This window comes from Myxocyprinus asiaticus, chromosome 10 (assembly GCF_019703515.2).
Source record: "Myxocyprinus asiaticus isolate MX2 ecotype Aquarium Trade chromosome 10, UBuf_Myxa_2, whole genome shotgun sequence".
Lineage (NCBI taxonomy): Eukaryota > Metazoa > Chordata > Actinopteri > Cypriniformes > Catostomidae > Myxocyprinus > Myxocyprinus asiaticus.
The window spans coordinates 33,617,952-33,645,156 of NC_059353.1; the positions used below are offsets into that span (position 1 = coordinate 33,617,952).

General features: G+C 38.2%; 1 protein-coding gene across 2 annotated transcripts in view; it reads left to right on the plus strand.

The window, feature by feature from the left end:
• The window catches only part of LOC127447218 (protein dopey-2-like), a 45,798-nt gene that overhangs the window by 6,068 nt on the left and 12,525 nt on the right, over positions 1-27,205 (plus strand). For both annotated transcript variants that reach the window (XM_051708888.1, XM_051708889.1), the window contains exons 3-27: positions 1,509-1,690; positions 2,776-2,946; positions 3,291-3,480; positions 6,051-6,149; positions 6,255-6,378; positions 6,699-6,808; positions 7,015-7,126; positions 7,243-7,360; positions 10,865-10,984; positions 11,069-11,177; positions 11,983-12,192; positions 12,437-12,744; positions 13,449-13,846; positions 13,961-14,028; positions 15,993-16,190; positions 16,343-16,495; positions 17,398-17,498; positions 17,608-17,798; positions 18,298-19,942; positions 20,097-20,196; positions 20,775-20,945; positions 21,063-21,188; positions 21,366-21,500; positions 26,545-26,600; positions 26,819-26,923. In XM_051708888.1, the coding sequence (XP_051564848.1) occupies positions 1,509-1,690; positions 2,776-2,946; positions 3,291-3,480; positions 6,051-6,149; positions 6,255-6,378; positions 6,699-6,808; positions 7,015-7,126; positions 7,243-7,360; positions 10,865-10,984; positions 11,069-11,177; positions 11,983-12,192; positions 12,437-12,744; positions 13,449-13,846; positions 13,961-14,028; positions 15,993-16,190; positions 16,343-16,495; positions 17,398-17,498; positions 17,608-17,798; positions 18,298-19,942; positions 20,097-20,196; positions 20,775-20,945; positions 21,063-21,188; positions 21,366-21,500; positions 26,545-26,600; positions 26,819-26,923 (5,300 nt within the window). The remainder of the gene's footprint in view (positions 1-1,508; positions 1,691-2,775; positions 2,947-3,290; positions 3,481-6,050; positions 6,150-6,254; positions 6,379-6,698; positions 6,809-7,014; positions 7,127-7,242; positions 7,361-10,864; positions 10,985-11,068; positions 11,178-11,982; positions 12,193-12,436; positions 12,745-13,448; positions 13,847-13,960; positions 14,029-15,992; positions 16,191-16,342; positions 16,496-17,397; positions 17,499-17,607; positions 17,799-18,297; positions 19,943-20,096; positions 20,197-20,774; positions 20,946-21,062; positions 21,189-21,365; positions 21,501-26,544; positions 26,601-26,818; positions 26,924-27,205) is intronic.

Here is a 27,205-nt window from a genome sequence, read left to right on the forward strand (position 1 = left end):
AAGTGCTGTGCATAATAAACTAAAGCCTCTATCTCTGTTGAAACAGTTGGCACCTCTGAGGTAATGTTGATAGTTTGTTTGAAAGTATATGAAGCATATATGGTTGCTTGGTAAGATATGCTCTTAAGATGAGAAAGCTAATATACAATCCTGCAGTCTGTGTAATAACAGAACTAGGCTCAGGTTCAGGGTTTGTTAAATTTTCTGATATAATCAGTATTGAAAATTGTATTAGTGGTGCTTGCTAAGTCATACTCGCTAGCTCATACTTAGGGTTAGGAATTATTCAAAACTATATTTCCCACACAACTCGTCTGCAGTGTGTTCGTGCTACGGACTTGAGCGATACCTCATATTGTGTGACTGTTGTTGTCGTAGAGTGGTATGCTTTCATTTTTAAGCGATTGACTTTGGCCAGGTTGTAATCACCTTGCAACCTTTTCTTAGCAATGAGCAAATATTGCCAATTAACAAAACTGCATCTTGTATTGTGGTAGGAAAATGTCTCTAATATTTTTCTTCTCTCTGTATCTGGGATGCAGATTATGGGGGTCACAGCAAAAGTTTGGGTTAGTCTTTAAACAGATTTAAAGGAATATTCTGGGTTCAGTGCAAGTTGAGCTCAATCAACAGCATTTGTGGCATAATATTGATTACCAAAAATATTTATTTTGACTTGCCCCTCCTTTTGTTTGAAAAAAAAGCAAAAATGGGGGTTTCAGTGAAGCACTTGTAATGGAAGTGAATGGGGCCAATTATTTAACATTTTAAAAATATAGCCACAAGATGTAAACAATATACATGTTAAAATGATTTTAGTGTGATAAAATCACTTACTAACCTTTTCTGTGTAAAGTTATAGCCAATTTTACAACTTCATTGCCATGACGATGTAATGTTAACAAACCTTACAACCCTAAAATGACTGTTAAAATGACGATTTAGACAAATTTACAACTCAAATAATACATGAGTTTTAACAGAAGAATTAATGAAAGTGCTTTTCTAAAATTATAAGCTTCACATTTCTGCCTTTAAACCCTCCAAAAACTGGCCCCATTCATGTCCATTGTAAGTGCCTCATTGTAAATTAGATTTTTGCTTTTTTTAAAGAAAAGGAGGAACGAGTCGAAATAATTTTTTTGTGGTAATCAACATTATGCCAGAAATTCTGTCGATTGAGCTTAACTTGGATTGAAGATGGAATATTCATTTAATTCTACACATTAAATCAGGAACGTTCAACCATGTTTTCAAATAACATTTTAGTAACCAGCTAGTTAGGTTACAACTTAGTCAGAGCAGTTATTTTCACTTGCCACAGATGTTTATCAGTCTTTTCTAGGGGCACCTAAAGACAATTTGGTTTGTGCAAGATGAACCATGACAGAGTGAATATTACACATAGCACTTCCTTAAAAAAAGTTGGCCAGCCATTGTCATTGTATATTTTCCCACACTATCCTTATCCTTTGTCTCTCTCCATTCTTACTCATTGTGTCTCTCAGGCTCTCCAGAGTAATCTGAAGTACTCACTATTACCACGGCGGTTGATCATTGGGAAGCGTCTGGCTCAGTGTTTGCACCCTGCCCTGCCCAGCGGTGTCCATCTCAAAGCACTGGAGACCTATGAGGTCATTTTCAAAATCATCGGCACAAAATGGCTAGCAAAGGATCTCTTCATTTACAGGCGAGTGTAATAAATTGACGATACATCAGATACATTTTCTGACTGCAGTACCAACAAAATATAAGTATTTTCTTTCACTAGGTGTATCTTACAAAGAAAGCTCGGGTCATATTTTACTCCAAAATTAGAAATCATATTTTGCATAAAGAAAATTAAGCCTTTTTTCATATTGTTTTTGCATTGACAATTTCATTTACATTACAATTAAGCATATTTCCCACCAGATTCTAATTTCTGAAAATATCTCATTACTGTTATACAGTAATTAAAATCATCCCAGACACAATTTTGTAATTAAAGGTAGTAAAAATTAAGGCCAGTATAACAAATAATACCATCATGTATACATATTTGACTTTCTTTCTTTTTTTTTTTTTTTTTTTGGCATACAGTAATGAGAATTGGGGAAAAAAACATACTTAATTGTCATGAAAGTAATGTCACAATGCAAAAAAATCTAAATGGTACTAAAATAGGCTTTTGGTTTCTTTATGCAAAATATACAGTGGAGTACAAAATACTCTAATTTGCATTTTTCTAATTTAATACAGTTTATTTAATTTCAAATTTTACCATAAGTACAACGGTTTGTGTGAAAAGTTATTTTTGTAAATAGTTTAAAAATGAAAATTTTTAGTGTTTGGTATGTCTCCAAAGCTGGCATGGATTTCATGCAAAACCTGATGATCCATGTTAGCCCAGCATAATTTGATGGTTCAAAAGTTGCTTCAATGGAAATCTGACCTTTCATTCAAAGAAATTAACATGGTCAATGTCACAAATTGGCTTATTTGATTAGAGACCTAAAAATATTGCAGAATCTTTAATACTTCTTATTCATTATCGTCATAACGTATCTTTGTTTTCCTTTTTTCAAAATTCCAAAACTTAGTTGATTTACAGGTTTTGAAACCCAGATTTTCAATGTGGACCCCACTGTAATTTTCTTAGTTTTTCTCTTCATTTTGGAATGAAATATGACCTAGACATGTTCTTGACAGGTTTTGTGAGATTCATCCTCAAATATCATTATGGTGGTTAGGAGAACGTTGTTAATATTTGTTGTATGTTCATTTGTGCTTCAGCTCAGGGTTGTTTCCATTGTTGGGCTATGCAGCGATGTCAGTGAAGCCAGTTCTTTTGACATTGTATGAGCGGTACTTCCTGCCTCTTCAGAGAGCACTGTTACCCAGCTTGCAAGCTTTTACCATGGGCCTACTTCCTGGACTGGAGGAGGGTGCGGAGGTCTATGACAGGTGTAATAACATCACAATAGTGTCCAACTTTACACCAACCATCAGAAATAAATGCTTATCATGTTGACATTCTAAATAATCCAACTGACCCTTCATTAAGTACCACCTCCCTTGGTTACTGTTGCTAGCTCTGACAAGTGCTCATAAAGTGGTACAGGGAGCACACATACTTATAAATTGGCAAATGGTCAGTAGACCATTTTATAGACTGTTGGGATGTCATGTGAGGAGGTTACATACCTCCCATGCAGGGGTTAAATTTGGATTTTTGAGAAAGGGGAACCATAACACCCCCTTTCAGCACATTATTATTGTTTTTCACTCTCTCATTCTTCCTCTCTCAGGACGGATGCATTGCTTGTGAAGTTGTCAGTGTTGGTGGGTCAACCTGTGTTTTACGGGGCTCTGTGGGGTTCAGTGCTTATTTGTCCTCCGGTTCGACTTCCTGCCTCCCTCTTCATCGTCGCACACTTTGACAACTGTATCACTGGCCGAGAACAGAAGTATATGCTTGGGACAGACCACAAACTAGTTGTGAGTGTATATGTTTGACATAAAAAATTATATAACGGAAAAAGAAATATACCTATATTCCTACATTTGTGAGAGTATGTCAAAGAATATACTTTAGTCAGAGAAGGTGCTTAATTGAATTTGACATGAATGAAAACAAGGCAGTGAGAGAAGGAACAGCCTGTTTAATATGTCATACTGGGGTACACGAATGTAGTTCAGCTAACGAAATTTTGAACATGCGTCTTTCCACCAATTTTCAGTGGACACATTCCCTTGAAGATGAGGGTTGTGGAAAATGTATGGCCTAGGACCTTAAAGAGATAGTTACTCCAAAAATGAAAATTATCTAATTTATTCACTCTCATGCCAGATGTGTATGACTTTCTTGCAGAACACAAATGTTGTTTGTGTTTTGCAGAAGAAAGAAATTCATACTCATCTGGGATGGCGTGAGAGTGAGTAATTGAAAAGAGAATTTTCAATTTTGGGTGAACTATTTCTTTAAAGGAGCACTCAGTCAATTTTCCATATTATAAATGTTTTACACATAAAGAAATGAATAGAACTACACTGGTGGCCAAAAGTTTGGAATAATGTACAGATTTTGCTGTTTCGGAAGGAAATTGGTACTTTAATCCAACAAAGTGGCATTCAACTGATCACAAAGTATAGTCAGAACATTACTGATATAAAAAACAGCACCATCACTATTTGAAAAAAAGTCATTTTTGATCAAATCTAGAGAGGCCCCATTTCCAGCAGCCATCACTCCAACACCTTATCCTTGAGTAATCATGCTAAATTGCTAATTTGGTACTAGAAAATCACTTGCCATTATATCAAACACAGTTGAAAGCTATTTGGTTCATTAAATGAAGCTTAACATTGTCTTTGTTTTTGAGTTGCCACATTATGCAATAGACTGGCATGTCTTAAGGTCAATATTAGGTCAAAAATGGCACAAAAGAATCATCTTTCTGTTGAAACTCATCAGTCAGTCATTGTTTTGAGGAATGAAGGCTATACAATGCTTGAATCTGCCAAAAAAAACTGAAGATTTCATATAAAGGTTTACACTACAGTCTTCAAAGACAAAGGAAAACTGGCTCTAACAAGAACAGAAAGAGATGTGGAAGGTCCAGATGTACAACTAAACAAGAGGATAAGTACATCAGAGTCTCTAGAGTTTGAGTTTGAGAAATAGACGCCTCACATGTCCTCGGCTGACAGCTTCTTTGAATTCTACCTGCTCAACACCAGTTTCATGTACACCAGTAAAGAGAAGACTCAGGGGTGCAGGCCTTATTGGAAGAATTGCAAAGTAAAGCCACTTTTGTAATAGAAAAAGAAAAGGTTAGAGTGGGCAAAGAAACACAGACATTGGACAACAGATAATTGGAAAAGAGTGTTATGGATCTTAACCCCATTGAGCTTTGGTGGGATCAGCTAGACTGTAAGGTGCATGAGAAGTGCCCAACAAGACAGCCACATCTATGGCAAGTGCTACAGGAAGCGTGGGGTGAAACATCACCTGAGTATCTGGACAAACTGACAGCTAGAATGCCAAGGATTTGCAAAGCTGTCATTGCTGCACGTGGAGGATTTTTTTTGTGTGTGTGGATTTTCTTCCCTTTTCCCCCCAGTTTCACATGCCTAATTCCCAATGCGCGCTAAGTCCTCGTGGTGGCATAGCGACTCGTCCCAATCCAGGTGGCGGAGGACTTAGACTGTCAATCCGCACATCTTATCACATGGCTTGTTGAGCGTGTTACCGCAGAGACATAGCGCGTGTGGAGGCTCACACTATTCTCAGGGGCATCCACACACAACTCACCACGCACCCCACCAAGAACGAGAACCACATTATAGCGACCACAAGGAGGTTAACCCAGCGTGACTCTACCCACCCTAGCAACCTGGCCAATTGGTTGCTTTGGAAGCCTGGATTCGAACTTGCAACTTCAGGTGTGGTAGTCAGCATCTTTACTTGCTGAGCTACCCAGGCCCCCATGGAGAATTTTTTTTTTTTCAAATTGTAATATTATTTTTTTCTCATTATTAATATCCTGACTATACATTGTGATCAGTTGAATGCCACTTTGGTGAATAAAAGAACCAATTTATTTCCATAAGAGCAAAATCTGTACATTATTCCAAACTTTTGGCCACCAGTGTATGTCTCCAGTTATTTCAGTAGCCTAATAAAAGGCGTTTAAATTGAAATCATATGACCAGTCACATACTACTCACTTTATCTTGGATCCCCCTGTTAATGGACACTTGCACTTGAGTAGTAAATCAGTTATGGTTGTCAGTGAATATCGCATTTACAATAGCAACGTTTGCTGTTGCATGGATGCTGCATCTGTGCCGCTAGGAATCAGTATAAGTCATTTCAGCCTGTGCAGCATAAACCAAAAATTACTAAGAGCACCTTTAGGACATTATGATATATTGAATTGACTGGACTGTCATCCCTCACAGCCTCTTTTCCTTTGTGTCAAATTACAAATGGCGTCAACTCTGACTAAAACCTGTTGTCTTGAAGTAATTGCATTAACTGAAATAAACACCTCTCTCTGCTGCAGGTGAAGGCCATGTGTCTCGCTCTCCAAGACTCTAATGTTCTGGTCCAGAGAAACATGCTGGAGATCCTTCTCTTCTTCTTTCCCTTGACATCCTGCCTGGTTAGTCTATTTTTTTTCCAATCCTTACACCTGACTAGATTTGAGTAACCAACCATCATTTGTCCCAGCTCATGCTGTAAGCCTTTTTTATAATCATTTCTGTAGAATCCTGTGGAAAGTGCCATTCCTCTAAAGCAAGAGGAGATGATCAGTGTGGTGTCTGCTGCTTCACTCACCCTGCTCAGGAGAGATATGTCGCTAAATCGACGCCTCTATGCTTGGATGCTTGGTATAATAGTTTTCACAAAATTACAGGAAACCACAGACATACCCAGTATTGTGATATAGTCAATGGGACTTGTATGTTAATGGAATAGTCCACCCAAAAAGGGAAATTATGTCTTCATCTACTCACCCACAAGTCATTCCAAACTTGTATGATTTCTTTCTTGGAACACAAAAGGATATATTTAGCAGAATGTCCAAGCTTCTCTTTTCGATTGAACAATACTATGAAAGGAAACAAAGAAAACGCTGACAGAATTTTAATTTTTGGGTGAATATTGTCTTGTGTAGCTTCTCCTTATTTCTGTATGTGTACATTTTTAGGCTTGGACATCAAAGGAGGAATGGTGACTGCAGACTCCAGTAACTATAGCACTGTGGAAGAATACACAGTGTTCTATTTCAACACACACTCCAGGGAATTGCTGGTGCAGGTATAGAAGATAAAACACACACATACACAAACTCAAATATAACAGTTTATTAGATTTGAATTGATTACCATGTTTTATTAGATTAGATTGACTTTGTTGTTCACTAACACATCTCCTCAGGCTGTAATACATTACACTAAATGTTAGCGAATGCATACTCTACATGCATGGTCAATAATAACTCTTCTTTTGTATTGTCTTCAAAGGCACTGGTGAATATTCTGAAGCAGAAAGATATAGAGGCCAACCCAGAGAATGTAATAGAGTATCTCAGACCATTTCGCATCATCATTAGCCTACTGGATAAATCTGAGATAGGTAAAGACACACACACAGAGATGGAATCTGTTAATTACAATATGTTTTACTTTTACTTTATACTTTTTTGGTGTGTTTTACATCATTATTTATATCTTCTCTTTTTTTACATGGAGGGCCATTGGTGTTGTCTGATGTGTTGCTGGAGGTGGTCAGAGCTTTTTACAGCTACTGTAAAGCAATGCTGGGAGAGGACACGCTCAACAGCAGCCTCAGTGGCAGCCAACTCAACAGGTAAGAGAGAAGGAATCGTGTATTTTTCAAGTTAAAGTGTGTCATTTTTAATGTAGTTTTTCCTATCCCAGAAAGTTTAATATGCTGAGACAACTGTAAGTAAAAAGTGTAAACACTCTGTGGCGCTATCATAGCATTGCTCATAACATAGCAACATTGGCTCAACCAATGGCATGATTTTCAGACAGAACCATTTGTTTTCCAACCAATGACAAACAATGGGAGTGTTTGGAAACTTGTTTGTGACACATTATTTTGGTAGGCTGCATATTAATTATTATACATGTTGTCTATTGCAGGGAGCAAATAAATTAGGAAAAATACTGTATGATTGCTCTTGAGTCACTTAATAATAAATACATATTTTGGCATACTTTTGACGTTCTGTGCTGAAAAAGATATCATCAAATTAATTAATAACTATACCTCGCTTGGCGAACACTAAATGGGTGTCGTTTTATAGACTTTATATATATATGCAATATAACCAACTCTTATCAAGTGCTTTTTTATTTGCTGACAAATTAGAAGTGTTCCATTTCCATAACTTATGAAATGTGATTATTTACTGTCCACAATACTGTCAAACATACGGTCAAATCATTGTGCAGATCGGAAAGTTAGCGAGTAGAATACATATCAAGTAAAATCCCTGAAAAAAAAACTTTTACAGTTCATAGGCTGTAAAAAGATATATTTTTTCGCGTTTCGCTTGTAACACAAACAGAACGTAAAAACAGCAGATGTTCCCGATTGAGACAGTTGCTTTAATGGTCCCGAGTCCAAATACAATGTGATATGTTGCATAGATATTAAAATAATCTTAGTAAAATACAATGCTACCTCAGATATCGTTGTTATCATCCTGGGGGGCGGTCTCTGGTTACAAAGTGCACCAATCACAGCTGTTGTGGTCTGTGTAGACACGACGTGCAGTTAAATTTTTTTGTTTTGTTTTTTACTTAAAAAAAATAAAAAATAATATATATATATATATATATATATATATATATATATATATATATATATATATTTTTTATATTACATTTGTTTTATTTATTGAACTCCAATAAAGAACAACAGACAAGACACAGTCAAAGTACATTCAGAACTACAGTACTACAGAAAAAAGAAAACACGTAGCCAGGGGCTAGGCTAACAATTATAGAAAAAGGTTTAAAGAATCGCATATAGATACTGTCTTAACAGCTTTCTTGTTATCTGGATGAAGAATAGTCTTGATATATATTTTAATTTCTTGTTCAAGAATCAAAAACAAAGGCTTGGTTTTACTATATTTACATTTATGTATATGATATTTAGCAAAAATCTAATTAATAATATAATATTCTTTTGTTTTGCTTGAGGGGATATTAGTAAAACCAAATAAAAAAAATTCTAAACATAAAGAAAAAGTTTGGTCAATATTATCAATTATAAATTTAGCCAAATCTTTCCAAAGTTGCCTTATGTGTGCAATGCCAAAATATATGAATCAATGTTTCGGCAGGTGTATCACAAAAAAAGAAAAAAAGAAAAGAAAACATTAAAATTAATATCCTTTTTAAATTTAACAAGAAAATTATTTACTGGGTAGTATCTGTGTAAAAATTTTAATGTAATTTCCTTCACTTTGTTTAACAGTAAATATTTGTTTAGTAGAGTCCAGATAGCCTTCCAATCTAAATCCTTCACTGGTCTATTCCAGTAAACTATACAATTTGGAGTGGAGACAATATCAATTTGAAATAAAGAACAAATAGTTTTATTAACATTAATAACTCCAGGGGGGAAACGAAGTTGTCCAACTGAAGTATCAAGTAGATCAGAAACAGAAGGGGGCGCAATACTGTTCTGGATGTTAGCTCTGAATAATGTCATGACCCCTATGGGAATTGCATCCATGACAATACGCACTTCCTTGGTGTCACTGGAATTCCATGGACAGCTAGAAACTCAGAATAAGTGAGCAACATGCCTTCTTGATTTAATAACTGACTGACTCATATTATGCCTGCCAAAAACCATCTCTCAAAAAATAAAGAATTATTTTTAAATAATTTATTGTAATTGTTCCATATTAAATTTCTATTGGGGGAAAAGTTATATTTGTAAATTAGATATATTGTTTGTAAATTGTAAATAAAATCTTGAGGATGAACCACATTTAAGTTTAACAGAACTGTTTGCATTCCTATACATAATTTGTACAGCTTTACAGAAAAAGTTCCCACACCCAAACTTTTGTAATGACCTGAAAAGAAAAATGAATCAAAGGCTTTATAGAAGTCTAGGAATAGAATAAATTCATCATCAGCATTTAGATGTGAATAGTCCAGTAAATCTAAGACTAGTCTTATATTATTTGAAATATGTCTTTTCTTCATAAAACCAGATTGGGCCTCCTCTATAAGGGGGTCCATAACAGGCTTAATTCTATTTGCAAAAGCTGAAGCAAATATTTTATAATCATTATTTAACAGACATATAGGTCTCCAATTATCCAACAACAGTGGGTCTGTTTTCCATTTTGGAATCAATGTTATTAATCCCTGAGTTAATGTAGGTGGAAGAACTTGCTTTTCTATACTCTCTATACAAACTTCCCTAATAAAAGGAGCAACAAGCTTAGAAAAGGTTTAAATAGAGTTAAAAAATACAGTTACAATATCGCTGTAGCTACGCATAGCCTGTGGCGTAGGTTCGACGCAGAAGTATGAATCGGCCCTAAGGTTAACAGTGTAACTACAGATGTAATTAAATGCAGGCACTTTAAATGTAAGTACAATGCAACAACATATAAGTACATAATAAGTAAATTGTATCAAATTGTATCAAATGCTTAAGTACATAGTAGTTAAAGACACCTAATATAAAGTGGGTCCGAACTTTAAAATAGACATGTTTTCTTGCAGCTCAACTGCCAGGGAGCACAAAAATTGACAGGATCCAAATTCAATAAATGTGAGTAAAAGTAGGCTTTGGTGAGCAGAATTATTGACTACTATTTACCAGCAAAAATGAATTATTAGCATTTACCAGCAAGGTTACCTAGGATGCCTAAAGTTTTTTTCTCTACAACTTCATGTGCGACACAAATGTTTCTTGGATTAAGCACCAAAATGAAAGTATGAAGGAAAAGGTCACAATTGGTCTTTATGTTTTTGTGACAGGTGCAGTTTTACTGGCTCATTGAGTATATGATGTTATGAGTAACTCAATGACCTGCTCTGCTTGTCACAAATATGCTAGAAAGAGGCAGCTTTCATAAGGACAAAAATATCTATTTTGAAATAAAAATAATGCAAAGTTTCATGACTGGTGAGAAATTCACCAACCGTTGGCAGGTGTGGCGAAAAGTTAATTTTGGACACTAAATATCGATAAAATGTATGACTTGAATGCACCTTGAATGCACTGTAAGCAACTTTGGATAAAATTATTTGCCAAATGAGGAGTGGAACATGATGGATTAATACACATACTATCTACTCATCTGTGCAGTAAAATCAAGGAGAATAAAAACTCTTCAGAGATTATTAAGACCGTCAATATGCTTGTGAGTGCCATGAGCAGCAATTATCTTTGGGACTACATGACGAGGCATTTTCAGAACTGTCTCAGGTAAAAGCATGCAAACACATAAGCAGCATTACATGATTATAGATGGCATGATGTGATGATGATAATGTTACAGTTGTCTCTCAGCTCTCTAAGTGATCCCGCAGGGAAGGGTCCATCTAAAAACTGGAGTAGCCCTCCTTCAGTGACTGAACTTTCCATGCTCATTATCTTCCTGCTGGACGTTATACCTCTGGTATGATCTCTTTTTGTGATTCGTCTTTGAACAACTTTTTCCAAATGTTGCTGTTCACTTCATGATTGCCTAATTTTCCGATTAAGGTCCATATTCTGGTTAAGCCTTTATTCCAAAAATAGGTGTATAATTTATATAGTGTGCAGCTATTGGAATATTCCTATATTCTTGGAAATCAGCATATTCAGAATAAACTAAGACATGCACATGATTTTCTTGCTATTCTCTTCTAGGAAATGAACACTCTTGCCATGTATTTCACTGCATAGTCACAATAATTTAATCAGCTCATTAATTCTCTCTTATGTCCTTGACAGCAGCAAACAAGATTGTGATGAATTACAAAATTCATTCTTTAGCAAGACTTATTACAGTGCTTTAACTCTTCTGTTTATTGATTTATGTTAATTTGTTGAATGTTGGTAAGAAACGTTTTTCTTCAATAACATGCCTTTCCACAACTGCCAGTGTCTCGTGTCACCCAGAATTACTTTTGTTTAGGACATACTCAGTTTTAAATGAATAGTCCGTTACAGTTTATATTTACAAAATATGGTGTTTACATGATCCAGAATTCTGATTATAACAGCTATATGGCAGCTGTCCAATTGTTTTATTCGAAACTGGTACATTGGCTTAATCTGGGTAATGTCAATCGGGTTAATGCATTTCCATTACACATACAAGATTGGAATATGACCAAAATCTGATTAATGAGAATATTCTTGTGCATTTAAATGTGATTCATGAATAAATGTATTAATTAGAGCTTTAGTTTGATTCTACCACTTGGCTTTCTTATTAGGAGCTGTATGCAGATATTCAAACGCAATACCTGCCACAGATGCTAGGCAGCATGCTGCAGTCGCTGCATAGTCACATGACATTCCTTAGCCTACAGGAGCTCACGCAGGCCATGAGAGCGTGTTTTAAAATTCTCAGTAAGATCCAAATGCCAGTGGCTTATATGGACACGGAGGCCGAGTCACAGACACTAGATATAGGACAAACACAGGTATGATGAGTTAGTTTATCCACTGCATTCAATATATAATCAGATCTTTAATAATCAGACAAATAATATTTCCTAATGCTAGGAATTATACTTTATCATTAACCATATGCATTGCTAGCTGCATAGATGGATATATTTCCTCAGTTCTATATTATAATGCCTACATTACTTTGAGCGTTGCTTTCCTACAGTAAAGTAATTTGGGAACGGATGTGTTTTAAAAGGGCTGTGTTTATGATGTCAGGTAACAGGGGACAATAAAAAGGAGAGTGACCAGGTGGATGGTAACCACGATGACAGCTCCGGTGAGGTCAGTCTGAATGGACGGGATGCACGGGAGGCAGAGCCAGGGGAAGGTCCGTACCTTCCTTTGCGCTCTGAAGACAGTGGATTAGGCCTGAGTGCCTCTCCATCTGAACAGCACCTCCTACTAGTCTGTAGTGGATCAGAGGCTGGGGTGCACTCTGAAGCAGAGCACGTTTGGAGAAGAGAAGGGACTGTAGAAAACATGTCCAAATGTGTACAGGACATACTGGCATCTTTGATCACAAGGTGATTCACTAATTCTCACACTCTCTGGGTGTATTTGGAAGAGCATACTACCATACTCTTTTTACTGTTTTTGCAGTATGCAGTATACACTCACTGAGCACTTTATAAGGAACACTATGGTTCTAATAAAGTGCCAGAAGTGGTCTTCTGCTTTTGTAGCCCGTCCGCCTCAAGGTTCGACGTGTTGTGCATTCTGAGATGCTATTCTGCTCACTACAATTGTACAGAGGGGTTATCTGAGTTACCGTTGCGTTTCTGTAAGCTCTAACCAGTCTAGCCATTATCCATTGACCTCTCTCATCAACAAAGCTTTTCCATCAGCAGAACTGCCACTCACTGGATGTATTATGTTTTTGGCACCATTCTGAGTAAACTCTAGAGACTGTTGTGTGGGAAAATCCCAGGAGATCAGCAGTTCCAGAAATACTCAAACCAGCCCATCTGGCACAAACAATCATGCCACGTTCGAAATTACTGAAATTAAATTTTTTCCCCTTTCTGATTGTTGATGAGAACATTAACTGAAGCTCCTGACCCGTATCTGATTGATTGTATGCATTGTACTGCTGCCACACGATTGGTTGATTAGAGCACTGCTGCCACGTGATTGGCAGATTACAGGTGTTCCTAATGAAGTGCTCAGTGAGTGTATACTGTATACTGTGCAGAGTATACATATTAAATTCTCTCCCTTTATCTTTCAGGCACTTGTTGGATGTAGTGGATCCAGAAAAAAGCAATAAACAGGATGAATCAAATCAGCTAGATCAGAATGGTTCTCCTCGGGCCAGTAAGCGGTCTCCACTTAAACGGAAAGGCAACCGAGATTTGGGTCTTATCAAAGACAGGCTTGCTGAGTTTTTCAACCCTAGTAAACTGAGGATTCATGCCCTTCATGGGTTTTCTGTTCGTAAAGACCACAAACCAGCAGATTTGGAGTGGATGGGAAGCTTCCAGTCGAAGGGTAAAGGGGAGATATCCGAATCATGCCGCCAGGCCTTTACTGTTGTCTGCCAACTTCTCCTGGAATGCACAACTTTTCCTGTCTATTTAACTGAGGAAGAGAGCCAAGACTTGCACACAACTATGTTCAACAAGACAGGTAAAGTAAGGAATCATACTTTATACTGCTACATCAAGTCTTCTTCACATGTAGCATGTTACAGCACAAAACTGCTTACATATACACATATTCTAATATTTTTTCTTTCCTCAGATACTGAGACCCTTCCTGAGTGGCTGAGGTCTTTGATGACTCTTTGTTGCCTGACGAAAGACTACCAGGTACGACACTACGTACTCAAAGATGGAAATGGGTTTAAAGTAGTGCTGTCAGTCGATTCAAATTTGTAATCGCGATTAATCGCATAATTGTTTTTGTTGTTAATTGCGATTAATCACAGATTTTAAAAATGCTGGAATTTGACACTATATATATATATTTTCCTGTTAAAATGCATTTATTTCCATCTTCAGAAAGAACACAAAAAAATATGTAACAATATAATGCTTTATTAACATTTTCCAAACAAAGCCTTCCACAGTATAAAAATAGAAATGCACTAAAATATCACCAATTCAAGTAACATTAAAAGTTTCCCAAAGTCTAAGTGGGAGGTTGACTAATTGAAAGAACTAGTCCCCACATAGGTATTAAATCTCTTATATGCACATCCTCCACAATGTTAATCTGTTGGTAGACTGTGACTATCCACTTTGCTACAGCAATTGTGAAGCCGTGTTCCCGATTCACATCAGGGCATCAGTGCCAGTGTTAAGCACTGCTTTTAACTCCACAGTTAAAGCTCTTGCAGACAAAAATGTCTTATTCTGTGTTTTGGTGATAGTTAAGATTTGCCATGCTTCTGTGGTAATTAAAATGCGCCTTACATAGGCTGACAAATACTTGATTTCTATCACAAGTGCCATATGGGCTTGTTTGGTTCATCAGATAGCATTAAGAGGTCCTTTCTCAATCATTTTATCACTGACACAGGAGCGCTGTTGTGTGTGTGTTGTGGTGTGTGTGTCGGTGTAATGACTCCGGGTGGACACATTACAAAGTTTCCACCCTTCCAACCAGTGTTTATGCTGTATTAACGGTAAATGTGTTAATCGCAAGTAAGAAAAATTAACGTGTTAAACTTTTTAAATTAATCGCATGCTTTAACGCGTTAATTCTGACAGCTGTATTTTAAAGATTATTTGTGTAAATTCTTCAGTGTTACTTTCTGCTACCCTAGATATGCAGAAACAACTATGAGTAAGCCATTTGTTGGTTGATTTCCCTGAAAAGTGTAAACACTGCAGCTCTGTGGTGCTATTAAAACACTGCTATGTTTGTTTGAGAATTCCAACCAAGCCAACACGGCAACATTGGCTCAACCTCTGCTGTTATTTTGAGGGAGGTCTATCTTTTGGGCATAAGCACTGAATGCATTGAATGATGCACTGAAATTACACTCTACATCTTTTACAGTCCTCATCACAGATGCAAACAATAATAGAATTGCACTTATTACATACTCATTGAGACTGTAATGTGGCCTGCTTGTTATGAGAGCTTGCTGTCTAATCTGCCTTATATTGTCCAGCTGATAAATGGGTCTGAAAAATATGGAACACAGTGGTCGGTTTTGCCCCTACCAGCATAAAAGATGATGGTGGAAACAGACATTACACTACATCAAAATTATTAAACATTACAATGATCTTTTAGGCATGCAAATTTATTATCCAAATGATGTACAAAAGAGATTTAAAAAAACAAATGATGCACATATGCAGCAAGTTGTGCAAGAACTGCAGGGTATGATCCTAGACAAATGTGAATTGTTTGTAAAACATTGATCAAGATTGTTTCCTCAATGCCTGTCATTTTCCTGCCAACACTTTCTATTTTCATTCGTCTATTTTCTTCTAAAATCCACCGCTTCTCCTCTTTTTACTGTAGATACTTTCTGAATAAGTTGTTAGATGTTAGTTAAAGGTGCACCAGAAGAGCTGTGCCAGAAGACATGTCAGAGTGCTCAAACAAGCAGAGCAGTGTTTTAAAAGCGACACGTTGTTTGCACTCTTCAGGAGAGTAAACCTACAAATGGCTTACTTAGAGTTGTCTTTGCACATTAAACTGGGATAGAAGAAAGTATTTCAACATTGAAAAAATTACACACTTCTCTTTTAAGTATTGCATTGCCCTTCTTGTTGAAATTATTTGATAATCTTCCTTTTCATTTCTGTATTTGTAGGTGCAACATGTTGCAATCTCCTCTCTTCTAGAGCTGATCAATCATTCTCAGTCTTTAGCCCTCGTCATTCAAGATAAGAACCAACGTTATAAGAACTCTGATGCCAACCCACTCAGTGGACAGCTGCAAATGGTCACCCTGCCTCCTATCTACCCAGCTGTTCTCAAAACTGTCGAGGATTCCACAGACTTTTACCTGGTAATGCTACATTACGATTAGCTTGTTACTGCTGCACCAGCCATGCGTGTAGCTTGTTCAGATGTGAATGGGTAAAGTGTGAAAAAGAAATGGGTAATTATCTTTTTGTGGAATTAGTCTTTGGAATAAACGTGTAATTATTTCTCCTACAGCGTTTATCTCAGGTGCTATGGGCTCAGTTAGATACAGAGCGCAGGGAGCATCACATATCTTGCGTAGAGCTCTTCTATCGACTTCACTGCTTGGCTCCATCTGCATCCATCTGCGAAGACATTGTCTGCATGGGTTTATTCAGTGAGGACAAGGTACTGCATTTCTCTCGTTCTGTCTTTTACATTAAGGGGTCATATTTGCCCCCTGGATTTGATTTTCAAGGGCATTTTTTACCTTTTATGTAGGCATTTTTTTCTAACCATTTGAAACATAAACGGTCTCAATTGTTTATGCTAAATACTTCAATTTAATAAATTCATTAAAGGAATATTCCGGTTTCAATAAAAATTAAGCTCAATCGACAGCATTTGTGGCATAATGTTGATTACCAAAAACATGTATTTTGACTCGCCCCTCCTTTTTTCTTTAAACAAAGAAAAACTTTAGGTTACAGTGAGGCACTTACAACGGAAGTGAATGGGGCCAATCAGTGAATGCTAAATACCCATTGATTCAAAACTATGGCCACAAGACATAAACCATATGAGTGTTAACATTTTTTCAGTGTGATAAAATCACTTACTAACCTTTTCTTTGTAAAGTTATATCCAAAACGTGCCTCACTGTAACCTTGATTCTTTGCTTTGTTTAAAGAAAAGGAGGGACACGTCAAAATAAATGTTTGTGGTAATCAACATTATGCCACAATAGATTTTTTCTTCTGAATCCAAACGATAGGTTTGTGAGAGAAACAGATTGAAATGTATATCTAATTACTAATAATCTTCACCTCTTATGCAGCTTTCAAATCAAATAATCTTTATTAAATATGACACGTATAGTGTAGATTTGACATCATAATGTTTGGTTATGTGACACTAAAGAACCAATGAGGTTTGACAGCTATTTGATTTGAAAGCTGCAGCAGAGGTAAAGATTATTAATGAATAATGACATACATTTTTGTCTGTTCATTTTAGGTGAACTATTCCTGTTATACAATTACACACACTCAACATAAACATTTATTTAACAGTGTGTGTGTTTATGTTAGGTTGTATGTCTGGAGGCGCTCCACAGGTTCTCGGTTTTGTGGCATCTGACACGGGAGATCCAGACAAGTCGCAGCTTTTCTCTCAACCGTTCCTTTGACAGGTCACTTGCCCAATACAAATTTAATTAATTTTATCATATTCTGCCACATTTTCTAAAGGCTTTGTGCCAGCCATATCCACTCTTAAATTATTAATCTCTGTTTTCTCAGATCTTTGTTTGTGGTACTAGATAGTTTGAACAATCAGGATGGAAGTGTCAGTGCCGCAGCGCAGAACTGGTTGGTGCGGGCTCTCTCTCTCAGTGATGTGGTCCGTATCCTGGAACCGGTTCTGCTCTTACTATTGGACCCAAGAACACAGAGATCACCTATACAGAGCATCAAACATAATCTTTCAGTTGGTATGGATCCAAAAACATGCAAACACACACACACAACATATTTGTGAGATTGTGAGTTCATTTTCAAATTAAGCAGAATGTGGCAATAAACATTTAGATCGGTCACGGTTTTAAACTAATTATAATAACAAAAAGTTGGATTGTACCTCTATATTTAAAATAATTAGTAAAGTAATTTAATTTAATAAAGAGTTAATTTCTCAGACTGTCAGTTCCTGTTCTTGGTAATGGGATTGCACTGTAAGTCCTCTATAAATAGGAAACTCCTATACTGTTTGTGTGGTGCTAATATGTGATGAAAGTTATGTTAATTATTGTGCTGTAATTATGCTATAGATTAAAATATTCACTTAAGCCAAAGGCAAAATTTAGAGCACTACAGTCATGGCAGATAACAAATCTTGTAGATAATTTTTAGGTAATGTCAAGGAGTCATATATTTATGTTTTTATAGATATTATTATTCATGGTGTCTGATATTATTGTATATGTGATTTAGGTAATATAAAGGCATGTAGCTACAGAGACAGATCCATCACAAAATGTACTGGTGAGGAAACAGAGGAAACCTTCGTCAGTCGCATCACTGTAGTAGACCGTGAAGCATTGTGGGCAGAGCTGGAGCGAGATCCAGAACTAATGGAAATGCCCTCAGATTCCCCAGCATTGTCCAGGAGTGAGAGTGAAGAGACTGAGGGAGAGGAGGAAGATGAGGAAAGTGAACACACAGAATCTGCAGACACCAGTGGTGCTCAGAACTCCACGGAAAACTCCAGCTCAAGCTCTGCCCCTTACTTGCGACGGCCTGATGATGGCAGTGTAGAGGAGGAGGGCATGGCCAATGGGATTAAGAGGGTGGATTCGGAACGCACTCAGGTTTCTGATTCACTCTCGAGTGATGAAGATGATGGACAGTTGGAGGCCATGGCGAAGTCTCGGCTGCTGAAGCGCCAGCGGGAGAAACGGGAGGCAGTGAATTCATTGTTCCGGCATGTTCTTTTCTATAAGCAGCAGTATGAGAGCCGGCACATTCTCTACGCCTTCACTATCTTAGAGACCATAATCCGGACAAGTGCAGGGCCATTTGTGGAGACTCTCTCCAATACTTCTCTAGACTGCAGCTCCACTGCTCATCTCAACCTCATCCAGAACCTTCTGCAGAGGCACCGTCAGGCTCAGGAAGGTGGCAACTTCTATGGGGGATTGCAGACCTTAACTCCACCAAGTGCAGTCACTCCCGACCCATCCCAGCCGCTCTCCTCTCCTCTCCATTCACCACCTTCCCCTTCTTCTCCACCGACTCTCCTGATAGAGCTACTCACCTGTCTCTGCCTGTGCTATCTACGCTCTCATTATCCCTCCTATGCGAGCATTCCCACTCGCCAACTTCAGGCCAATCGGGAGGTGCAGGTGAAAAGCGTGGAGGTGCTGACCGAGTTGATGATCCAGTTGGTGAGAGTGGTCCAGCAGGCTCAGATCGGAGAGACAAGGGGTGGTGCTAGTATGGAGGCAGTGCGCAACCTTCTTTGGGGCTACAAGGTGCAGCAATATGTTCTTCTTACGCTCTCTGCCTCCATGTATGTCTGCCAGCGTGCTGAGCAGCCTGACCAGCACACATTGCCAGAAGAAGACCAAGGAGAGGATGGGGCAGAGCTCTCGGAAGAGAGTCTGGTTAATTTTGGCCGAGATGGGACCTGGGCTGAGCACCCACTCCAGATTGCCCTACTGAAGCTTCTCAAGGTTCTTATTGTATTGGAGCACCATGTGTGTCCTTCTCCCACCAAAGCACATGATGATGAGCATCACCATTCCAACCAGCAGCGGCGCACAGAGCCGCCCTCCTCAGCTTTGGCTCGAGAGTGGCAAACAGCTGTGATGTTCCAGCAGTCCATCAAAGCAGTGCGTTACGTAGCCAGCCAGCCTATCACTGCTCAGGGCATGTTTGTGTCAGCTGCAGCCCGGGCTTTGCACCCACAGTACGGCTGTGCCATGCATCCAGCCTGGGTGACTCTTCTGTGTGAAGTGCTGCCATATTTAGGACGATCACTGGCCATCATTGTTTCACCCATTATTGCCCAGATCTGCAGGAACCTGGATGAGCTTGTTAAACAGCACGAGCATGATGGAGTCAAGGCTTCAAACAAGTAATTAATGTATGATTGTTTGTGTGAGTGTGGGTATACACAAGCTTGTTAGAGGTGTTCGAAATGGTGTTGTTGAATAGGCATTTATATATGTTACTGTTTTTGGTTGCCATAGCTTGAATTGGGTGTATATTGTGTGGTTTTCTTTGTGTAGTAGTATCTTAAAGAGAGAGAACATAGCACCTGAATATCCTCTGACCCTATTGGAAGGACTGACCACAATTACACACTACTGCCTTTTAGACCACAAGAAGGTAAGGCATACAACCACCTGCTTAAACAAATACACAAAAGTGGATCCTGAAATGGGTGATATAGGCATTCACCTTGTGTGGCAATGTTCTGTAGGGTGGCACGGGGGACACAGCTGTCAAGGTGTGACACACTGATGGAGATTAAAGTAAATCTGCTTTGAAACTGTGTATTATGAAAGTGCTATACAAATACAAATTTGGATTTGGATCACAAATGCTCCACTGTATGCACTACCATTGGAAGTTACTGTATTGCATCTAACTTGGCACATCAGCAATGGTCACATCACCTCAAATCACCAACTCTCACTGAAAATGAATAAATTCTGATGGCTTTGTCACTTAAAAGTGCTGTCAGTGTGAACGCCTCTTCTCTATAGCACACTCCACTTCTCTATCGCTGTTTCGAGAATCATAAATAAAATGCAACCAAATGCTCCCCCTTCCTGATATGCATCCATTTCACAGTTACAGTTTTGCAGTCATGTCTTATCTAGCCTAGAGCACCAAGTGAGCCAAATGATGCTTTTAAGCAATGGTTTGACATACTTTACTATATATTGTAATGTGACCTGTAGGCAACTGCAAGCTGTGATGTTCCAGACCTGCGAAATGCGAGCAATGCCATTTTGGAGGAGTTCCCACACATGATTAGCAGCATGGCCTTACTCTGGGGTGTGGTCAAGGGCTGTGACTCCGCCCATGGCAGCAGAGCCTCACCCACCTCTGTGTACTTTAAAGGCACAAAGGTATATCTTGTACTTACAGCAAACAAAGTAAAGTTAATAGGCTATTTACTTAGAATTGGCTGAGGTCATGTTTATTGCTTCATTTGTATACCAGTCATGTGTCTTTGTTCTCTAAAGATCTTGAGGCAGAAGGTTCTGGAGTTCTTGATGCCATTGACACTGCAGTTTGGGGTCCAGGTCATGGCCTCTGTGGCTGCTGTATGGAGTAGCAGGAAGGGCCGCAAAAGACATTCCAGAAGCAAGGTGTGTAACAGTAATTAGTATGCAAAATTAACATGATGTATTCAAGTAAACTTGTGATTTTTTTTTAAATTTTATTTTAAGATGACATCTTACCTACAGCTCCACTTCAGATATCTGGAGTGATGTTTTATTGTGTTTTAATGGTTTGTGTGTGTTTGTTTGTGTATGAATACATAGATTTTGCCTGATGCTAGTGATTCTCAAATGACTTTGGTGGACCTGGTGAAGGCATTAAACACGCTTCGTACAGACACAATACTGCAGCTTATCAGAGAGGTGGTGAAGAAACCCCATCAGATTAAAGGAGACCAGGTATAACACTTAATAGGGACATACCATAAATTTCCATTAATTTCATATAAACTAGGGGTGTAAAAAAATGTATCTGACAAAGAAATGTTGGTGCATCGATTACAGAATTTAAGAATTGAATATCATAACTATATTAACACCCAATGTGATACAGATACCATTCCAGATTACACGAGCCTTCTCGCAACAGTGAGATTAAAGGGAAAAAAGCGGGTTTAAATTAAGAAATTTTGAGCTGCCAAGTTCACTCCCTCGAATGAACATAGGATAAGCGGGTAAATAGATGGATGGATAGATGGATTAAAGCTGCCTAGTTCGGCTTTGTGTCATTATTCATGATTATTTGCATCCATTTGTCCAAAGTAAGTTAACTGTTGTTGCTTTCTTCTCTAATTATGATATATATATTTTTTGTTATTAACATTTTTATTGATTCATAAATTAACACAAAAAATACAACAGCTATATAATGAATCAAACACTTTAAACATTAAACCCCCACTATATGCCCTCCCCCTACCAAACTCTCAGCCCACCCTGACCCCCCCACGAACACCCCTGTGGTCAATAGAATATAGACACACACAGAAAACTAAAACAACAACATAAAATAACATACAATAATCAAGTATAACAAAAAAAAAAAAAAAAAACTCTAAATTACTTCCTCCACTGCCCCACCTCGAGATTCCCTCAAAAATGCTAAATAATTGCCCATTTGTTATTGTAAGATTCCCTAACCCCCATCCTAATGCTCGACCCCTCCTCGAAGGCAGCCACCCTCCCCATCTCCGCGCACCACTCCGGGAACGAGGGTGCTCCATCCGACTTCGAACTCCTCAAAATAACCTGCCTACCAGTCATCACACTGGTCAAAACCCAGTCCTTCATGTACTTATCTACCAAATCCATGACCTCCCTATCTCCCAAAATACAGAGTCTGGGGCAGAACGAGACCTGAGTGCCCAACACATCACACACAAAACTTTGCACCTTCAGCCAAAATTCTTGGATCTTAAGGCACCCCAAAAAACATGGATGGTGTCTCCATCTTCAGTATGGCATCGCCAGCAGATGGCTGTGTCCTTAAGACCAAGCCTATACAATCTAGAGGGGGTCCAATAAAATCTATGTAAAATCTTAAATTGCATAAGGCAAACCCTTGCATCTCTAGATGCAGACTTTATGTTTTTTAGAATCTTTGCCCGCACTCCCTCCTCCAATACCAAGTTTAAATCTTTCTCCCATAATCTTTTGAGAGAATTTAAAGCTCCGTCCCCCAGACTCTGAATTAACAGGGAGTAATACACTGATGCCTCATGACCCTTCCCAAAAGAAGCAATCACCACTTCCAGAGTATCTGCCGCTCTAGGGGGGTGTATGCTACTCCCAAAAACAGAGCAGAGCAGGTGGCGCAGCTGTAAATACTTATAAAATTGAGATCTGGGAATCCCAAAATGTTGAATCAAATTTTCAAAAGATCTCAATACTCCACACTCATACAGGTCACCAAGTGTATTAACCCCCCTTACAATCCAATCTGACCAACAGAAAGGTGACTTATTAATACATAGTTTAGGGTTCAGCCATATGCTCGAGGCTACGTTTATATAAATATCAGAATTAAACACTCTGGACACTTTTGTCCATATCGATTGCAAATGCAAAATAACGGGGTGCGACTTAACCTCTTAAACCAGCTTAAACCAGCTAGTTTAATCAAAAGGCTTTGCAGTGGCGAGATTGGGGCAAGAACTTCCTTTTCAATACAAAACCAGGGAGGAGCTCTCTCAGGTGGAAGCGACCAATGAACCAAATGTCTAAGACTGAATGCATAATAATAAAATAAAATCTTGGGTAGGCCTAACCCACCTTTGTCAATCGGCCTATGTAACTTACTGAAATTTAACCTGGGACGTTTACCATTCCAAATGAAGGACTTCGCTATGCTATCAAATTGCTTGAAATAAGAGAGGGGGACATCTACAGGGAGAGATTGTAGCAGGTAGTTACATTTTGGAATACAATTCATTTTAATAACATTAACCTTCCCAATCATCGATAAGTGTAATGAAGCCCACCTGTCCACATCATTCGAAAACCTTTTTATTAAGGGATCAAAATTAACTCTGACTAAATCAGACAAATTTGCTGGGAATAAAATTCCCAAATACTTAATTCCCTGTTTGGGCCACTAGAAGGCACCCGGCTGGAAGGCCGTTACTGGACAGTATGCTGTCAAAGCCAAAGCTTCGGATTTAGACCAATTGACTTTGTATCCTGAGAACTTGGAAAAGGAATTAATAATTCTGTGGAGGCAAGGCATAGATCTAGTAGGGTCGGAGACGAATAATAAAATATCATCTGCATACAGCAGAAGCTTATGCGCCACACCTCCCGCCGTCACCCCTGGAAAATCATCTTCCTTTCTTATCGCGGCTGCTAATGGTTCCAGGGCAAGACAGAACAATAATGGGGAAAGAGGGCAACACTGTCGGGTGCCCCTATCCAGAGTAAAATAATCTGAAATTAACCCATTTGTTTGCACCGCTGCTACAGGGTGTCTATAAAGTAACTTAATCCAACCAATAAATGTACTCCCGAACCCATACCTTTCCAAAATCTTAAAAAGATAATCCCATTCTACCATATCAAACGCCTTTTCGGCGTCAAGAGAGATGGCAGCAACCGGAGATTGATCATTTGCTACTGACCACATGATATTGATGAGACGCCTAATATTATCAGAAGAACTACAGCCTCGAATAAACCCCACCTGATTTATATGTATAAGTGATGTCATAACTTTACTTAATCGATTAGCCAGAATTTTGGACAAAATTTTTACATCTAACTGGATCAGGGAAATTGGGCGGTAACTTTTACACTCGCTTGGATCTTTGTCCTTTTTTAGAATCAGACTGATCCGGGCTTGTGTCATGGTTGGGGAAGCTTTCCGTTCTTTAATGATTCCGTATAAACTTCTGAACTTTGTCAGTTTAGGGAGATCTAATGGTTCCACAAAGTTCCTAATATCTTCATCGGTGGATGAAGATGTGGAACCATAGAGATCAAGATAGAACTCTTTAAAGGCAATATTAATATCAATAGCCGAGGTAAATATTTCACTACAAGCAGATTTCACTGAGGGAATGATAGAAAAAGACTCTCTCTGCTTTATATATCTAGCCAAAAGTTTTCCTGCTTTGTCACCCGACTCAAAGTATGACTGTCTTGCCCTGAATAACCAAAACTCCATTTTCCGTGACAAAATAGTATTATATCTATATTTCAATCGGGTCAATTCTCTGAGGCCATCAGATGACATACGGCACTTCAGCTCTGCCTCGGCACTTTTAATATTTCCTTCCATCTCCACAAGTTCTTGTGCTTTAGATTTTTTAATGAATGAGGCATACTGTATGATCAGACCCCAAAGAACCGCCTTAAGTGCCTCCCAAGCCACGCCCACAGAGGATACTGAGGACCAGTTGGTCTCCATATAAACACTGATTTCAGTCTTTAACATTTGTTGGAAATCAGGATTTTGCAAAAGGGACACATTAAGGCACCAACTATATGATTTCTTCTTCTCTGTATATGGCAACACCTTTAAACTCACCAGAGCATGATCTGAAACTAAGATATTTCCAATTGAGCAATCAACAACAGATGAAATGAGAGATTTGGATATAAAAAAAAAAATCTATTCTAGAATAAATCTTATGGACTGATGAAAAAAACGTATAGTCCCTACCAGATTCAAAAGTCATCAAATATCTGTAAGACCAAGATTTTTACACATCCTGTGAAGCGACAGTGTTGCTCTAGGGGGCTTACACACTTTTGTTTCACTATGATCAAGGACTGAGTCCATCAAAAGATTAAAGTCTCCTCCCAATATTATATCATGAGGGGTGCCAGCGGCTTGCAACATCCCTTCAAGATCTATAAAAAAGCCCTGATCATCAGCGTTAGGTGCGTAAATATTAGCCAAAATCAAACTTTGCCCTTGAATTTCAACTAACACAATAATTACTCTTCCTAATTTATCTTTAATCTGTTTGAGACATTTGAATTGTAGATGTTTATTTACCAATATAATGACTCCTTTGCTCTTACTTGAGCCAGCACTAAAAAAAACATGTCCACCCCATATCTTCCCAAATTTTTCAGCTTCCTGCAGGGAGAGATGTGTTTCTTGAAGAAACACTATATCATATTTCTTACGTTTAAGAAAAGAAATAACCTTCCTTCTTTTTATGGGGTGCCCCAACCCATTCACATTCCATGTGGAGAGAGATAGTACACTCATATTAACAACTGACATATTGATATAATAAAAAAAATAAACTGTGTGTCAAAAACAAAATTATACAGACCACATTCCCCATTAGTGAAACAATCAACTCCCGAACATCCCCCCGAACAAAACAAACAGAAAAAAGAAAAACGTGCGCATTAACCCCGCGCACAAAAGCGCCAACCAGCGACAATCCCTCTAAACTCAAAAGGTCCATGAACGCCCACGAGCCCCCACGACAACTTTGCCATCGGATTGCTCAATTTTGCCTCACAAATTTGTGAGGCAATCGAATCGTTGTCAGTGCAAATATTTACACCCCTATATAACAGTAATTATAATTACTGCCAGCTTACCTTAACTCATACCCTAACCCTTCCTCTAAAAGTAAACTTCTTGCAGTATTAGAATAATATATGTATATACAGTATATATATTTTTTACTTTATTTATTAATTGTTTGTCCAAATTAGGATGTTGCAGAATGTGACTAAATAAGATTATTGTCAGATTTAGCTCACTTTTGGGATAGTTTTTCATTTAAAGTGCTCAGTGAGGACTTTAAAACATTACAGCATAATTTTCTGTAAGGCTGCTTTGAAACAATGTGTGTTGTGAAAAGCACAATACAAATAAAAATGTCTTGACAATTTTGCCCCCGAACTATAGTGATATACAAACACATACACATTTAACTACAGAAAATCATTATGAATGTTCTACTCTCTTTTTCACTAACAGAGGACTACTTTAGTTGACATTCCGATGCTACAGTTCAGCTATGTCTACATTCAGAGGTAACAATTTCCACTGATATCATCTTCTATTTAAAGTGTGCCTTATCTTATTTGCCATCATCTGATGTCATCCACCACAAAATTACAAGTCCAGTGAGCTTTGACAGTAACTAAGCTCCAGCCTCCACTGTATTCTTCTAAATGGTGAATGTTTTTAGTAGAATGTTCTTGATTGTAATGTCCTACTTGGACTTTTCGTTTTTTTTTGTTTTTTGCAGTCTGCCTGCTCAGGCTCTTCAGGAGAATATCAATCCTCTCCTCTGTCTGCTCCGGGAGTCTGTACAGCTCAACCTCGCCCCACCTGGACACTTCTTGCTGCTTGGGTGAATAAATGATTTTGTTGTGCTTGCTAAGGCAAGCATCACTCTGATCATAGGGTTTGGGATTTGAAGAATACCCGCACCATTTGTGCTACAGTCATGAATGATACCTCAAATCCTGCAGTTTGTTAAGGAGAGGAGTAAAATTACTTGTCTAAGCAATTGAACTTAGAATTTGTTATTTTCACCTGGTGGATGTTAAAACAGCTGAATAAATTCCCTAGACTTACATTGAAGGAAGGACCCGAGGAATGGATTGGAAATTCATAGAGCTTTTTTGACTTG